The sequence below is a fragment of the Cajanus cajan genome, chromosome 2 (assembly GCF_000230855.2).
Source record: "Cajanus cajan strain Asha chromosome 2, NIPB_CcT2T_4, whole genome shotgun sequence".
Classification (NCBI taxonomy): Eukaryota; Viridiplantae; Streptophyta; class Magnoliopsida; order Fabales; family Fabaceae; genus Cajanus; species Cajanus cajan.
The window spans coordinates 14,327,286-14,345,441 of record NC_138518.1 but is presented as its reverse complement, the minus strand read 5'-3'; the positions used below and the strand labels follow the sequence as shown (position 1 = coordinate 14,345,441).

Sequence of the window (18,156 nt, the reverse complement as noted above, 5' to 3'; positions counted from 1 at the left end):
ACCCGTTCTGGGCTATTAAAAATAAAAATATTACAAAAATAGTTTTCATAAATATTTATTATTAAAATAGTTATAAGAAAATAATCTCCACAGATATAAAATAAATAATAAATAACCATCATACTAGTAGAAAATTCGGGATGTTACAGACTGTACCAATGAAATATATTCTCCTAATTGGATTTACTGATATTTCTAACAAAATAAAAACCAGAGCTTGTCCTGAGGAATGTTATGAATGAAAGTGATAGATAGAAGATATTAAAAATATTAGTCCTTAACATTGTTCATGGGTATATTTGAAAGAGGAATGACATAATAACTTATATAAAACCTAGCACATAGAGTCTGACTATGATAACAGGTTAGCCCTGAAGGAAATGTTGGTATTCATATATACCGGTTATATACTCAAACAAATATATAAGCATTTGCCAATGCTTATAGACTAAACTATTAAGACCAACAATACACAGCCAGGTCAGTATCCAAATTATAAATAGTCTAAAGCAGACTTTATTTTGTATCCATATTCTGTTCAGGATTGGTTTTGGTCCTTTTAAAATCAATCACAGCTTTATCAAAAGTTCCCCTAACATGCTGGCACACATGCATCAGTTCCTGGCATCCATCTTTTAACACCTCTTTTGCCGGATCCCCTAAACATGAACATTGAACAGAAAATTGCAATGTCAAAGCAGATTGTAATAAATAATAAATTTTATGCAAACATCGGATTCAGAAAGGTACTTTAAGATGCTCTATCTTTACACTGACCCTATCATTTTTTCCCCTGCAGTGATTATAGTGCACTACCTAAACCCTATGCTATCCACAAAAACATCTCAAGTTCAACGTCAAGAGAGAAAACCATGAGAAAATTTTTAGTATCATGATATCTAGTGTGATAAATTAAACTTGCTTTGACAATTTTAGTATCATTAGATGACAAATGTCATATAAACTATCTAACAAAACTAGCAAAAATATAGGTCCAGCAGCATATATAGATTGTGTAGCAGACTATAAAACTTGTGATTGTAAAAAAGGGCAATCCAGTGCAAAAGGACCCACATCCTTATACACATCCATGTGGAAAGACTTTTTCCAAGATTTAAAACATATAATAACCTCAAAACCATAAGGTAGCAACCTTATAGTTGGTTCAAGGCTAGCCATTCATTTGTGATTGTGTTAATGGAAATAGAGATTCCAGCACTTGTCGTGGCACAAATTTGTTGACTGCAATTATTTTGTGTGGACTAACATCAAAACATTTCATGTGTTGTTACCTGTTGTCGGGACTCTGATATTTACACGATTATCTGAAGGATGAGGAATGCTGTACCCGCAAAATGTCACTCTTGGACTGCAAAACAATATTGATGACCTCAACTTATCAGGATATATTGAACTGAACCCACGATAAGGAAGAAAGGAGGCACACAGAGAGACATTTAAAAGCCAAACAAAACTTGACATTTCTCATAAGTACAAAAAAGGAAAATGAAAAGTAAATCACTCCAAATATCTTCCTTTCAACTACTAAATTGATACCAAGCTAATCCTTTGGCTTCTTCCCTTCCTTTCCACAACCAAAAACCATTCCAAACAAAGGCTCAAACTTAATTTAACAAGCATCAAAATGGATTAATCAATTATTTCCTAAATAAAGTATACAATGAAATCAATAAAAATAAAGATTTATATGTCTTAATCTTAGGTCTCTTCCTTCTTCAAAGAATGCAAGGAAGAGAGTAGTAGGGATACGTCAACCTATTTGTTGTTTCATAACACAAGGATACGGTTTATGTTTATTTCACGATCCTTTGCAGATAATCATAATGATTTGGGTGCATTGTGTCCTATGTTGGAGCAAATTTTGACAGTCCATCATAATGATGGCCTAAATTTAGAGCAATGTGCAGTTTATGGTTTTGCACACATGTGCGTAGTGAAATGATTTTGCATCTTTGTGTATTTCTTGGCTCCAAAATTTGATGCGGGATAGGATCTAGTTTGTACCACAACTACAAGCTCTGCACATGGCTTCTTCACTTTTTAATGTTCTTTTTGTGTCCACAATTTTCTGTTTTGGAGTATATCATATTTTCCACTTGTTTCTACTTTTGCTCTTCTCTAAAAATATCTATGTTTCAATGATTTAATACAAATAAAAGAACACACATTGATATTGCATGCTCTTTGGGCACCAGAGGACACAACATACCTCATTGATTGAAAATATATGAATTCACAAAATTACAGACAAATACAGAGGTAGTCACATAAGAAAACTCAAAATCCACACTACTAACTCTTGATTTAGGGTGAATCGGACAGGATTGGCAAATGTATGATCCTCATCCACCAGACAAAATGTTGATTTACTCTGATCAGAGTGTGACCCAATCTCCATCACTGACAGTCAATCTGAAACATCATATAACATGATTTAACAACAAACTTTAAAAATAACAGTCCATAGAACCATTACTAAAACTTAAATCACAAATTAGCTTTCTTGTACAGTAACTATAAAATTGGTTTTCAAGTTTGTTCATTTAGTAATAATAATAATAATAATAATAATAATAATAATAATAACCCTTAAGCTCCATTAATTACTGACAAGTGACAACCAAATTGCACCTGATGTTAACCTAGTTAACACAACCTTGCACAGCATAATAGGGGTGTATCCACAATTGGCTACTGTTGTCAAGACACAGTACGCCATTTGTTGTTTTAAAATTAAACTAATTAAGCTCAATGGATCAGAGGATTGGAAACTGTATCAAACTCGGATGTTTACAGGTCCAGGTAAAGATGCTCATTATATAGGACATTGAATACCACAAGTAGTTGATATACAATAAATAGACAAACAAGATAAAATGTTAAAATGGGATTTTGCTCATTCCTTGAGGGTTAAGACACGGATAATGATGAATAAATTTCCCTAGCACTAGTAGTCTGTGGTGAAGCACTATAATTATATTTATGTATGAACTACTGCCCCCCCCCCCCCCCCCCCCCCCTAATAATAGATAGATAGGGCATGGGTGCACATCTACTAGCCCAAAAAAAAGTCTCTTTCATCTATTCATCACAAATATTAGATGGTACTACTTTAAGTGCCTATGAATAATACTGAATTTTAATGCCAAACACAACCCCGTATATATTGAGACTAAAATGTAAGTATACCTACCAACTAAAACAGAGTAATGACAAAAATAATGGCACATTGAGGCTGTTATTAAAAATTACACGAAACAAGATTACAACTAGGGTCCTTAACATAGTTCATGGGTATATTTGAAAGAGGAATGACATAGTAACTTATATAAAACCAAGCACATAGAGTCTGACTATGCTAACAGGTTAGCCCTGAAGGAAATGTTGGTATTCAAATATACCGGTTATATACTCAAACAAATTTCTGCAAGAATTCTTGTAATGTAGGATTTTCTTTATTAGTTGAGAAATATCTGATAAGCAATTTTGTGGTGGTAGCATTTGCAGAAAAACCTTTGCCTCTCATCAGTAAAAGGTATTTTGTTGACCTTGAAATATCATATCTCCACAGTAATCCTTGGACAAACACATTATAAGTCCTCTGATTTGGGGGACAACCATTCTCTTCCATTTTCATCAGCAAGTCTTCAGCGTCATCCAATAGTCCCGCGTTACATAGACCTTTAATCATTATCGTATAAGAAGCAACATCAATTTTCTTGCCTTCACTTTGCAAACAAGAAAACAATTCTCGTGCATCATTCAGTTTTCCAAACCTACACAATCCATTTAGCACAATATTGTAAATATCGATATGGAGATCAAAATTCATCTTCTCCATCTCCCTAAACAATGATATTGCCTCAAAATGTAAATGACATTTGAATAGGCCATCCAAAATAATTGCACAAGTTTGGAGAGTAGGAAGTTGGTCATACTTGTGCATTATAGAAATCAATTCTTTCGCAGCTAATGGTTTCCCCGCTTTACAAAACCCCCCAATAAGAATGTTCCAAGTGGCAACATCTGGACTTAGTCCACAATTAACCATTTCACCCAAGAGATGCATAGCCTTATTTATGTTTCTAATTTTACACATCCATGGATCAATGAACTATAAGTCACAGCAGTTGGTATGCTGCCCTTCTGAATCATCAAATCAAATACTTTGATAGCATCCTCCATTTGATTTAGCAAACAATGAGCACTAATCAGTGAAGTATATGTGAAAACATCAGGTTCCACTCCAAAATGAACCATGAAGTCCATTATACTTTTAGCCCTTGCAATCATCCCCTCTTTGCAAAAATGGTTAACAAAAACACTAAAAGTTTGCTGGCATGATTCCCTTTCTCATCATATGACCCAGTAGAGTTGCAGCCTCTTTCCATCTACCAAAATTACAAAGGCCGTCAATTAAGGAATTGTAAGTGGCGGGAGTATGATGAATACCTTTGCGAGTCATTTTTGAAAAGAAATCCAAAGCCTCGCATACCTTGCCATCCTTGCAAAGGCTGTCGATAGCTGTATTCCAAGCTGCAAAATTCAAAGAATGTTCCATCTTCTTGAAATATGAGATAGCAACAGAAGTGTCTCCCACCTTACACAATCCATTAATTATTGTAGCATTCATGTGGAAGCTGGGTTGATATCCCATGTCTTCCAAATGCTCCACCAACCTCATTGCTTGAGCCACATTACCTTCTATGCAAAGCCCATTAACCAGGGTGCTAAACGTCACGAGATCGGGCTCCACACCAATTTTGAATATAAGCCCTAATCTTATCATATCTTATCATATCTTATCTCAGGCTCAGGGCCCAAAGCAACCCTAATTCACACTAAGGTACGTGCATTACATATACGAGATTGATACTCCCACAAACACTAACTTTAGCATCGGAGTCTCTTTTGCAGGTACCACCCCCATCTTGGAGCATCAAGCGTACCAGCAAAGGAGGCTCACCGATCTTACCTGGCGGATCAGCTCTACAGCAGATTTTCGGTAAGAACATTTGGCGCCCACCGTGGGGCCGATCAAGATAGCTCTTTTCGGCCACGCTTATGGTTTTCACCAGAAGCCATAGCAGACGCGTAACAGACGACCTAGATCACACCACTAACATGGAAAACGAAGCAACATTAAGACAACTGATCGAGCAGGTCGAGCAGATGCGGCAGCAACACGCCGCAGATGTACAAAGTATGCGTGCCAAGCACGAAACCGACCTAGCCGCGATGCGAACCGCCAATGAGACTGACCTAGCGACTCTACGCAAGGAAAACAAAAGGATTCGCGCTCAACTCCCGCGGCGACACTCTGATCACCCCCCCTCATACAAACAACCACAATGAGGAAGAGAAACACTCCACTCTCCCCGACCAAGGTCGAAGAAAAGGACAAGGACGAGACAGAGGTCATGATTCAGGAGCTCGCACGGAACAGCCCTCTGCCTCCCAACTCAACCCCGGCGGAGCAATGCGAGCCGAGGTAAGCCAGGAAAAAGGACCAACTCCCCTACAGGGAGTAATCAGTACAATCGCGGGTGGTTTCGCAGGAGGGGGCGCCAGCAGCTCGGCCCGGAAAAGACACCTGCGCAACGTCAACCACATACACTTCGCCACCTCAGCTTCGCACCAGAGTGCACCGACGATTACTTTCACAAATGACGACTATGCCGGGGTCAACCCCAACCAGGACGATCCCATGGTTATAGCCGTAGCGTTAGCCAATTGGGAGGTTCACAAAACGCTGATCGACCAAGGGAGCTCGGCCGACATCCTGTATTGGCCAACGTTCCTCAGGTTAGACGTCCCCCACTCTCTCATACAACCTCACACAGAGCCCCTAGTTGGTTTTGCAGGAAGAAGCGTTCACACGCGGGGTACGTGGACTTACTGACAACTTTCGGAGCACCTCCGGATACAAGACGGATCATGGTTCGATACCTCCTCGTGGAAGCCGACACCTCCTATAACATCATCATCGGGAGGCCAACCTTGAACCAGCTCGGAGCGATGGTATCCACCCCACACCTCACTATGAAATTCCCAGGGCATGATGGGAAAATTATCTCCGTCAAGGCAAACCAGAAGAAGGCACGACAATGCTACACCGAAAGCCTGGAAATCGCCTCACTCGGTGAACAGTGCAAGAGCGACCCCACCTCCATGGCTCACACCAACCACGAAGAAATCACCGATCTCGATCCAAGATCCGACTCTCATGACGAACGGCCTAGCCCCGTTGACGAGCTCGATGACCTTCAGATCGGGAAACTCTCCGGGCAATCCACGAAGATCAGCAGACAGTTGACCCAGAGTTGCGACAACAACTCGAAGCGGAAATCTTCAAAAACGCCGACCTCTTCGCCTGGTCCAGCGCTGATATGTTGGGCATAGACGCTGATTTCATCTGCCACAAGCTAGCAATACACAAGGAGGCAAAACCAGTCGCCCAGCGGAAGAGGAAGGTAGGCGGCAAAAGGCGGGAGGCCATCGTCGCCGAAACGCAGAAACTGCTGAATGCTGGCTTCATCCGTGAGGTCAGGTACACCACATGGCTGGCGAACGTGGTCCTGGTAAAGAAGAACTCGGGGAAGTGGCGGATGTTCATCGACTACACTGATCTGAACAAAGCATGCCCCAAGGACTCATACCCCTTGCCGAGCATTGATAGGTTGGTCGACGGAGCCTCCAGACACGCCCTCCTCAGTTTCCTCGATGCCTACTCCGGGTACAACCAGATAATGATGCACCCACCTGACGAAGTGCATATATCCTTCATCACCGACCACGCCAACTACTGCTACCCGGGTGATGCCCTTCGGCCTCAAAAACACAGGCGCAACCTACCAGCGGCTGATGGATAAGGTTTTTCAACAACAGATCGGTAGGAACATGGAAGTCTACGTCGACGACATGGTAGTCAAGACCACCTCGGCAGCAGACCATGCTGCCGACCTCGCGGAAGTATTCGCCCAGGTCACGAAGCACAACATGCGCCTCAACCCGGAGAAATGTGTCTTTGGCATCCAGGGAGGCAAGTTCCTCGGCTTCATGATCACTAGCAGAGGAATTGAGGCCAATCCCGAGAAGTGTAAAGCAATCATACAGATGCAAAGCCCACAAACGGTAAAAGAGGTCCAACGCCTAGCTGGACGGCTGGTCTCATTATCCCGTTTCATCCCCAAACTCGCGGAAAAGGCAAGGCCCATTTTCACCCTACTGCGAAAACCAAAAGACTTCCAATGGATGGATCGGTGTGAAGAAGCTTTCCGAAGCTTCAAAACCTTCCTCACAACCCCGCCGATCCTACAGAGGCCGGATCACAAGACCGACCTCCTCCTTTACTTGGCCGTAGCAGAAGGCGCTATCAGCGCAATAATAGTACAAGAGCACCAGAAAATGCAGACACCAATCTATTTCATCAGCTGAGTCCTCCAAGATGCAGAGAAGCGATACCAGATGATCAAGAAGCTGGCACTAGCACTCGTCACCGCAGCTCGGCGTCTCCGACCCTACTTCCAGAGTCACCAAGTGGTAGTCAAAACCGACTACCCCATCAAGCAAATTCTGTGAAAGCCCGAGCTCGTCGGACGAATGATTGCGTGGTTAGTAGAATTGTTTGAGTTTGGCATCCAGTACGAAAGTCGCGGACCCCTGAAAGCCCAGTGCCTGGCCGACTTCGTAGCCGAGCTCACGCCTACCACTGCCGAGGATCCTCAGGTGTGGACCTTACATGTGGACGGATCCTCCAACTCTAAGGGTGGTGGTGCAGGCATCATATTGGAGGGACCAAACCAAGTCACTCTGGAACAATCCCTTAAGTTTGGCTTCAAAGTGACCAACAACCAGGCGGAGTACGAGGCACTTCTCGCGGGATTAAGGCTAGCCCGCGACCTCGAAGCCCGAAAGGTGAGTTGCAACATCGACTCAAAACTCATGGTGGAGCAGCTCAGCGGAACTAACCAAGCAAAAGACACTCTGTTGCAGCGGTACTTTCACACTGCGTCCCACCAGATCTCGTCCTTCGACGAATTCACCATAAAGCATGTGCCGCGAGAACAAAACGCCCGAGCTGACCTCCTATCAAAGCTCACCAACACCAAAAGGCCTGGACAGCACCGAACCATCATTCAGGAAACCTTGCACTCACCCAGCTTAGACGATAAAGTCATCAACATCAGTGACAATGAAGACCTGGGATGGATGGCAGGCATCTGGAACTACTTGAAAGAAGGAACCCTGCCCGAGGCCAAAGATGAAGCTCGGAAGATAAGGATGAGATCGGCTAAGTTCATCATCATCGAAGATGAGTTATTCAAACGTGGAGTTTCTTCTCCACTACTCAAATGCTTGACTGCGTCTCAGGCAGCCTATGTTATCAGGGAAATTCACCAGGGGATATGCGGCATGCACTCCGGGGCGCGCTCAATGGCAACCAGGGTACTCCGAGCTAGGTACTACTGGCCCACTCTGAAGTTGGACTGCCAAAGCTATATTCAAAAATGTAAAGAGTGCCAGCAATTCGGCGACACACACCGGCAACCACCCGAAACTCTCCACCACATGATGTCGGCATGGCCTTTTCCCCAGTGGGGAATGCACATTCTCGGACCATTCCCCCCTGCGAAAGGTCAACTGAAATTCCTCCTGGTGGCAATCGATTATTTCACCAAGTGGATTGAAGCATGTCCACTCGCCAAAATTACCACTGAGAACGTGCAAAAATTCACATGGAAGAACATCATTTGCAGGTTCGGAATCCCTCACACTCTCGTAACCGATAACGACCGACAGTTCATCGCGCAGGGATTCGAGGACTTCCTCCGAGAGCTCGGTATCAAGCATCTCCCGACCTCGGTGGAACACCCCCAAACCAACGGCCAAGCCGAAGCAGCCAACAAAGTCATCCTCCGGGAACTCAAGAAACGGCTGGGAAACGCCAAGGGACAGTGGCCCGACGAACTTCCCAGCATCCTCTGGGCGTATCATTGCACCCCCCAATCAACCACGCAAGAAACACCCTACAGGCTAACTTATGGAGTTGATGCAATGATCCCAGTAGAAGTCGGAGAGACGTCCCACCGACGGCAGGTCTTCGATACCGAGCAGAACGCTCAAGAGTTGGCAGCTGACCTCGACTTGGTGGACGAGCTTAGAGACAAAGCTCAAATCCACGAAGAAGCATGCAAACTCCGAGCTTCCCGAAGATACAACACCCGAGTACAACCTCGCTCTTTCCGGACTGGTGACTTGGTCTAGCGATTGCTAGGCGAAGCTCGAAAGGACACGACGGATGGAAAGCTTGCACCTACTTGGGGTGGCCCATTTCGAGTTACAGAAGACTTGGAAAATGGAGCGTATAGGCTAGAAGAACTCAGCGGGAAGCCCATACCGGGGACATGGAATGCTACGCATCTCAAGTTCTACTTCAGCTGAATTTTGTATCAATGAGTTGTGCACTCTTTTCCCACCTCAGTCTTTTATCCCAAAAAACAAGAAAATGGGTTTTGGTTGAGAGGGTTTTTAACGAGGCACATATTTCCATCAATAAGATAACTCATTCCCTTTTATTCACACTCTTTTACCTTCACTGTTTTACTACAAAATGCCTTACGTTTAACACACTTATCCGAGGTCGAATCCGAACCTTGACAAAACGCATATTACTCTAAATCTGAGGTCGAGTACGAACCACTTATCCGAGGTCGAATCCGAACCTTGATAAAACACATATTACTCTTAATCTGAGGTCGAGTACGAACCACTTATCCGAGGTCGAATTCGAACCTTGATGAAGCACATATTACTCTAAATTCGAGGTCGAGAACGAACCTTCGATACGAACGTCCGAGGTCGAGTCCGAACCTCGGCATGATCCATTCTACACCGACTTAGGGTCGAATACGAACCCCAACAAACTTTACACAAATTCGAGGTCGAGAACGAACCGTAGAAATGCCCGTCCGAAGTCGAGCCCAAAACTTTGGCATGATTCATTTTACTCTGATGTAGGGTCCAATACGAACCCTATCACGCTTTACACAAATTCGAGGTCGAGAATGAACCTTCGATACGAACGTTCGAGGTCGAGTCCGAACCTCGGCATGATCCATTCTACACCGACTTAGGGTCAAATACGAACCCCAACACACTTTACACAAATTCGAGGTCGAGAACGAACCGTAGAAACGCCCGTCCGAAGTCGAGCCCAAAACTTTGGCATGATTCATTTTACTCTGATGTAGGGTCCAATACGAACCCTATCACGCTTTACACAAATTCGAGGTCGAGAATGAACCTTCGATACGAACGTTCGAGGTCGAGTCCGAACCTCGGCATGATCCATTCTACACCGACTTAGGGTCGAATACGAACCCCAACACACTTTACACAAATTCGAGGTCGAGAACGAACCGTAGAAACACCCGTCCGAAGTCGAGTCCAAAACTTTGGCATGATTCATTTTACTCTGATGTAGGGTCCAATACGAACCCTAACACGCTTTACACAAATTCGAGGTCGAGTGCGAACGCTAAAACATTAATCCGAGGTCAAGTTCAAACCTCGGAATGATTAAGGTCGAGCCCGAACCTTCGCAACGTGTCACTCAACAAAAATACCAGGACGAATCCGAACTTTCGTACAACTCAGCTCACTTTAATTCGAGGTCGAATCCGAACCTTAGGTCGGATTCGAACCCCCCGAAAAGATTCATTTATGAAAAACCGAGGTCGAGGTCTAACCTCGGCATGACCACCTCGGATCCATAAAAACACACAACAGACACCAAACGTGTCTCAAAATGCGCAAAACAGTAAAAACCAAGCGCAAATAAACAAAGCAAAATACGTATATACAGAGCTATGCTTACCAAGTTCAATACATGAATTCAAAGGAAAGTAAAGCGAAAACAGGAAAACTAAACTATTACAAAAAAAATGGCCTACACAGAGGCATTCTCGCTGGAGTTGTCCTCGACATCATCCTCCTTGACCAGCTTCCCAAAGCGAACGACCTTCTCCACGTGCATGTCGGGGAAGTCAAACCCGGGCGTAAGGAGCCTGGCCTGGCGAGCAGCCTTGAGGAAGCCCCTCTTATGCTCCACCATGATGGAGCGCTCTACCTCCTCAAGTCTCCTCTCCAGCGCCGCCTTCTCGGCCTCCAGCGACGAAAGGTCCACTCTCTGGGCAACAATCTCCTCCTCTTTGCTACCAATGATGACTTCATCGCGAAGACGCTCCTCGGTTAACGACACCAGTTCACTCTTCAAAAATGCGACCTCATCTTCCAAAGAGCAAACCTGCTCCCGAGAAGACATCACCTCGCCTCGGGACGAGGTAACAAGCCCCCACAACTCACCCACTCGGGAGGCATAGTTTTCATTGGAGCGCAAGGCGATCTCCAATGACTCTTGGACCCTGGCGAGGCCCCCCCTCGCCGCCTGGAGCTCGGCCCCCTGCATCTTTGCTTCGCCAAGGGCGGCAGTCAGAACCCTGTTCTCCTCCCTCAGGACTCTATTTTTATCCTTCAGAGGCTGAACAAGACTCCTCAGCTTCGCCATGTCCTCTTGCTGCCTCGACCACTTGTGTTTCCAGTAATCCACAATGGTCGTGCCTCTTTGCAGGAAGATCTGGGCGGCATCGAAACTCCCCATTGGCCCGGCTGACTCGATCATCACCTGATCAGCCGTGCTCAGTGACCCCTTTGGGAAAAACTTCTCCGGAGTCACCGCGGCGCTCCACAGAGAGTCGACCCCCTCCGATGCGCTCAAATGCTCTAATCGCATGGGCGCGCCCTCTTGCACATAGCGGTACGCAAGATACGGTCGCTTCGGCTTTGGCACTGGACCAGGGGTGGGAAACCCGGAGCTCGGCCCCTCCCTGCGAGCCTCGGCAGAAGTAGAGGCAGGTACCCCTGCGCGACCACGGAAGGATTCCCTTCCGACACCCCTGAACTCGGAGGGCCCGAGACCCCGGTGTCGTTCCCCGCCTGCAAGAAACAAAGACACTCTTCTGAGAATAAAAGGTAAACAGAAGGGTAAAACGACAATGCCACATAAGGGCCAACCGCTTACCTCGCCAACCAGAGCAGCAGGCACAACACCCCGGATCGCCTCCTCAGCAGCCGAGGTGACCCACCCGGCAGCAAGGACCACTTCCTCGGCAGCATCCCCTGCCTACAGGAAACAACCTCAAGTCAAAATGTAGAAAAACAACATAAAATGAAGAAAATAGAAACAAGACTAAGAAAAGAAAAATACTCACCGCGGCGGCCTGGATAACTCGCTCAGCAGCTTGGGCCAGCACCTCGCTAGGCTAAGCGATAGGCTCAACAGCCGATGCCACCTCTTCGGCGACCACACAAACGACCCCCTCCGACGGCGGACTTCCAGCAAGGTCCACCACGCCGGCTTCAGCAGCCTCGGAGGCAACCTCCCCTATTCCACGAGGGGCAGAGGTCCCCCCGACTTCTCTCCCGCCCCTCTTTCTTTTCCAGTTCACTTTCATGGGGGAAACCTCCTCCTCTGGAGGCTTGGGGACCTCGAGCTCGGTCACGTTGAAGCAGTGCTTCAGTTCAAGCCACAAATCCTCCCCTATAATGCCTGCAGACAGAAAATAGGGCACATCAGCAAAGAAGAATTACACAAACCTCAACAAGCTACCAAAACATAAGATACTCACCCTCGAGGCCCCTCTCCCTATGCGCTGAGTTCACCAGCGACAAGATCGACTTGCAGTCCAATGGGCGAGGAAGTGCCGAAAGATTCCCAATGGCGGCAGCCTCCGAGGCCGTCAATTGCGAAGGGTCCATCCCGTGGAACGTAGACGGTTTGGGGCACCAATAGAAAGGGAACTTCGGCAATCCACCGAAGTAGAAGCCCCCATCCTCTAAGGGGTCAACGTCCACGAGGGCAACCCAGAAGAACTCGGTTTTAAAATTTTTATAAGACTGGGAGTAAAGAGTGAATAAACCCCCCTCTTTACTCCCGTTCAAAGAAAGAACGCCATAAGGCAGAACACCCAGCTTCAACTGATAAAAGTGAAGGAAAACGTGAAGGGACAACTCTATCCCTAGGACCGCACACAGGACTTGAAACGCCCTCAAAAAACCCCAGCTATTGGGGTGTAGCTGGCAAGGAGCCGCGTTGATGTAGTTCAAGAAATCACACTCAAACTGAGTGAAAGGAAGACAAACGCCCAGGTCCCTGAAGAAACACTGATAGACATAGAAATGAGGAGGGTTGGTAGACCTCCCCATGTACACACCCTCATCGGCCGGACAGGACTTGAGTCGAATCATCCGGGAAATGGAAGGGTCACAAATCCGGTGCGTCTTCCAAACCGCATTGACCTCTAGAGGCGACCTGAACACACTTTGGACCCCCCCATTTCGCGCTTAACCCAGTCGTAGCCAGGAACGCCCGACTCCAGGTCCTTGGGCGGAGGCGGGACCTTCCTCTCGGTGGCGCCCCTCGCGGTAGCCACCGCCTTGTCGCGCGCCTTGCCCCTGGCAGGCGCAGAAGAACCGGCGCCACGTCCACCAGCCATCAAGAGGAGCAACAAGACTCGAAGAGGAACTGTGAAAACGGAGACGAAAAACGAACGAAGGCAAGAAAGCAAGAAGAACTATCGTACTCGAGAAGCCGAAAAGCGAAAAAAGGATAAAGTGAAAAGAGGAAGAGGCGCGAGGGAGAGAAAAGGTTTTCCCCCAAATTCAAAACGGTTGCGCCACGTGTTAGCCTAGGGACACGTCTGACGACACATTAATGGAAAACCATCATGACAAGCGCAAATCATCAGTACATAACCGTCACCCCCCATTAACGCGCCACTTGCACGTTTTTGGAAATGACAGTTACGAAACACGACACCTTAACAGGCCAGTGCATATGAAAGTTCACTTTCCCCAACAAGCTCGGTCTTAACTCCTCGACCTGCGGTCTTCGGAGCTCGAGGGGCTAGTGTACTGTCCGTACTGCGAAGCCGAGCTCCGAGCTCGGGAGCTTGGCACCACAACACAAGATGACCTCGGGCACGCGCTACGCGACGTCAGCTCGGCATTTAAGTAGATCATAACTGATCTCAAGGGATCTCGCTCCAGACGAGATCCATCATCTAATCTTATCATATCTTATCTCAGGCCCAGGGCCCAAAGCAACCCTAATTCACACTAAGGTACGTGCATTACATATACGAGACTGATACTCCCACAAACACTAACTTTAGCATCGGAGTCTCTTTTGCAGGTACTACCCCCATCTTGGAGCATCAAGCGTACCAACAAAGGAGGCTCACCGATCTTACCTGGCAGATCAGCTCTACAGCAGATTTCCGGTAAGAACAATATATATATAAGAAATATATTGTAGAGACTTTCACAACTCACCTAACTGACGTATGTACAATCTTAAAAAAATGGTAAATGACTATATAGAGTTGAAAAGTTAAAAATTAATTAAATTACATTAAGAAAAAAAGTTGAATAATACAAAATAAATAAACATTGGTTGTTATGATATGAAAAACATAACTTATAAAATTAATATAATTTCATGGTAATAAATGATTAAAGTTGAAAAATACATTGAATTTATTATTTTAAGTTTAATAAAAAAATTATATAAAAAATAAAAATTGAGTAAATATTATTTAGTTTAATATTTATTGTAGAAATTAACATAATTTTATGGTAAAACATGATTAAAGTTGAGAAACACATTTAATTTATGAATTTTAAGTTTAATTTTTTATTTGTTAAAAAAAATGAATAAACATAATTTAGAAAAAAAAATGAATAAAGTTAATAATTTAGTAAAAATAGTGTAATGTCCGAACTGTGAAGCCGAGCTCCGAGCTCGGGAGCTCGGCATCACAGCGCAAGATGACCTCGGGCACGCGCTACACAACGTCAGCTCGGCATTTAAGTGGATCATAACTGATCTCAATGGATCTCGCTCTAGACGAGATCCATCATCTAATCTTATCATATCTTATCTCAGGCCCAGGGCCCAAAGCAACCCTAATTCACACTAAGGTACGTGCATTACTTATATGAGACTGATACTCCCACAAACACTAACTTTAGCATCGGAGTCTCTTTTGCAGGTATCACCCCCATCTTGGAGCATTAAGCGTACTAGCGAAGGAGGCTCATCGATCTTACCTGGCGGATCAGCTCTACAGCAGATTTTCGGTAAGAACATTTGGCGCCCACCGTGGGGCCAATCAAGACAGCTCTTATCAGCCACGCTTATGGTTTTCACCAGAAGCCATAGTAGACGCACAACAGACGATGCAAATCACTCAACTACCATGGGTAACGAAGCAGCGTTGAGGAGACTAATCAACCAGGTCGAACAGATGCGGCAGCAACACGCCGCCGACCTACAAAACATGCGTGCCAAGCACAACACTAACCTAGCGACAATGCGTACCACTAATGAAGCCGACCTGGCGGCGCTACGCGCCGAGAACGAGCGAATCCGCGCTCAACTCCCTCGACACCACTCCGATCATCCTCCTCATACGGGCAACCACAATGAGGAAGAGGAGCACTCAGTCTCCCAATCCCGGACTACAACTAGGGTTCCAACCCCTAGACCTGTTTCACATCGGTTTCATGCACCGACGCACAAGCCGACCCATGATGTCAGCAAGGATCCTACTCACACCGCAGGAGATCATGCAACCTTCCGCTGCCACCCCTTTGTGGATGGAATTATGAAAACACCACTCCCTCACGGGTGGAAGCCTCTCCACCTCGATCGCTACGATGGCACGACGGACCCGGATGAGCACATCGACCTGTACACAACACAGGTAAATCTCTACACTAACAACGATGCCATCTTGTGTAGGGTGTTTCTGACCTCACTTAAGGGGGCCGCGCTCAACTGGTACACCCAACTGCCTGCCGAGTCCATTGACAGCTTCGGCACCCTAGTCAGGAGGTTCACCGCGCAATATGCAACGAGCCGACCTCACCATGTGACTTCAGCCGCCCTGGCCAGTCTCAGGCAAAACGACGATGAACCGCTTCGGGCGTTCATGGAACGATTCGCTGCCACCTCGGTCAAGATCAGGAACCTGAATCCCGAGGTCGCCCTACATGCCATGCTCATGGCACCCAAGCCCGGGCCACTACAAGAAAAATACTAAATAGCGACCGAAATTAGCGACCGAAATTTTTCGGTCGCTATTTTGCGACCGAATTAGCGACTGATTAAAATAGCGACCGATTTAGCGACCGAAATTTTTCAGTCGCTATTTAGCGACCAAATTAGCTACGGAATAGTGTGGTAGCGAGAAAATTGGTCGCTAAATCGGTCGCTATTTAATTGTGTTTTATGAAAGCATGGCTTGCGACGGAATTAGCGACCAATTTTGAATAAATATCAAAATAAATTGCGACCGATTTTAATTCGGTCGCTAATCCTAAACTTTTGAATATTTTAGCGACCGAATTAAAATCGGTCGCTAAATTTTTTTTTTTTTTTTATCATTCAAATGTCAATTTGATGTGGCAATTTTTATTAAAATGTCAAAGTTAGGATTCGAACCATGGACATGGAGATTATGAGCCACGCATGGTACCGCTGTGCCACTTTAATTTCTTTGTAAAATATTAAAAATAATATACATATATAATATAATATCTTTTCTAAACTTTGAAAAATCCTCCGCATTATATTAGATATCTTTTAATTTAATATTAAATATCTTTTAATTATAAAATATAATAAATCAAATTTAAAATCTGTAATAATTTATTTGATACAAATATTTAATATGAAAATATTTATTATAAATTTAGTTATGATTTTTATAATCTTTTAATTTAATACTGGATTTCTTTTGATTATAATATTTTAATATATTTTATTTAAAATATCAATTAAAATATTTTATTACCTTTTCATTTTAATTTATTGTAAAAGAATAAGAATATTTAATTTAGCATTATTAAAAATAACTATTATAAGATTTAATTTGTTTAATTTTATTATTTATTATAATATTTTTAGTCACTATATTGATAAAAAAAATATTTTTAATTAAAATATATTTTAAAATTTTAATTAATTTATTATCATTCACTCACTTTATTAAAAAGTGATAAAATATAATTTATATTCAATTAATTTAATAAAATAAAAACTTTAAAATATGTATTTAAAACCTATAACAATTTCTTAAATACAAATATTTAATTAATTTTAGTATATATTAAATTTAATATTAGAAAAATTATTATGATTTTAGTTATATGTAATTTAATATTAGATTTCTTTTGATTATAAAATATAGTAAATAAAATCTAAAATCTATCAGTTTCTTTAATAAAAAATATTTAATTAGGTTTAATATATAATAAATTTAATATCAAATTATTTATTATGATTTGAGATATAATTATTATAATCTTTTGAATTAATATTAGCTATCTTTTGATTATAAAACATAATAAATAAAATTTAAATCTATAGCATTTCTTTGATACAAATATTTAATATTAGAATATTTATTATAATTTTAGTTATGATTTTTATACTCTTTTGATTTAATACTGAAATTTTTTTAATCATAATATTTTAATGTATTTAATATTTTTTATTTCTTTTGATTTGAATTATAATTTTTATAATCTTTTGATTTATTATGATTTAATTTTCATAATCTAACAATTTAACGTTTAAAAATAATGTTTATTTTTAAGATAAATATTATTTAATTATTTATAAACTTTATTTATTAACATAATTATTTAATTATATTAATAGGATGTGAAACTAATTAAAAATTTGATAATAAATTAATATGATTATCCTATTCGAGTGAAATTTAAAATAATTCCTTTATTTTAATCTAATTCAATAATAACATGTTTGATTCAAATAAAATTTTAAAATAAATGTTTATTTATTTATTTATTTTAAATAAACAAAGCACAAATTAAAATTTAAAAAAATGATTATAAAGAATTAATTTTTTTTTACTTTTATAATTTAGTTTTGTGAAACCTTCCTCCTTCTCGGTGATACGAGTGACTCTTGCCCTAGCAGAGCCCTTCTTCTCCGTTTCTCCGTTCTTTTCTGTTCCAACGCCGGCCACTATGCTTCCTTCTCCG

The 18,156-nt window shown here is 42.9% G+C and overlaps 2 protein-coding genes across 2 annotated transcripts; one reads left to right on the top strand and one right to left on the bottom strand.

The window, feature by feature from the left end:
• Positions 1-516: 516 nt before the first annotated feature.
• LOC145954177 (uncharacterized) lies at positions 517-3,029 on the bottom strand. Its single transcript, XM_083067945.1, has 3 exons — positions 2,319-3,029; positions 1,293-1,369; positions 517-659 (listed from the first exon to the last, which is right to left on the bottom strand). The coding sequence occupies exons 1-3, from the start codon at positions 2,417-2,419 to the stop codon at positions 517-519; spliced, it is 321 nt and encodes a 106-aa protein (XP_082924071.1). The 5' UTR covers positions 2,420-3,029.
• A 4,594-nt stretch (positions 3,030-7,623) lies between these two features.
• Positions 7,624-9,465, top strand: LOC145954749 (uncharacterized). The gene is made up of 2 exons (XM_083069436.1): positions 7,624-8,802; positions 9,289-9,465. Exons 1-2 carry the CDS (start codon positions 7,624-7,626, stop codon positions 9,463-9,465), a joined length of 1,356 nt encoding a protein of 451 aa, XP_082925562.1.
• Positions 9,466-18,156: the final 8,691 nt, after the last annotated feature.

What these genes read in the sequence shown, in the direction of transcription:
- LOC145954177 (XM_083067945.1), bottom strand. Translation starts at nt 2,419, where the DNA reads ATGGAGATTGGGTCACACTCTGATCAGAGTAAATCAACATTTTGTCTG. An exon ending in CGATTCACCCTAAATCAAGA is followed by an intron (nt 1,370 to 2,318) that starts GTTAGTAGTGTG and finishes ATTGTTTTGCAG; the next exon opens with TCCAAGAGTGACATTTTGCG. An exon ending in TATCAGAGTCCCGACAACAG is followed by an intron (nt 660 to 1,292) that starts GTAACAACACAT and finishes GTTCATGTTTAG; the next exon opens with GGGATCCGGCAAAAGAGGTG.
- LOC145954749 (XM_083069436.1), top strand. Translation starts at nt 7,624, where the DNA reads ATGATTGCGTGGTTAGTAGAATTGTTTGAGTTTGGCATCCAGTACGAA. An exon ending in TCGGAATCCCTCACACTCTC is followed by an intron (nt 8,803 to 9,288) that starts GTAACCGATAAC and finishes GACTTGGTCTAG; the next exon opens with CGATTGCTAGGCGAAGCTCG.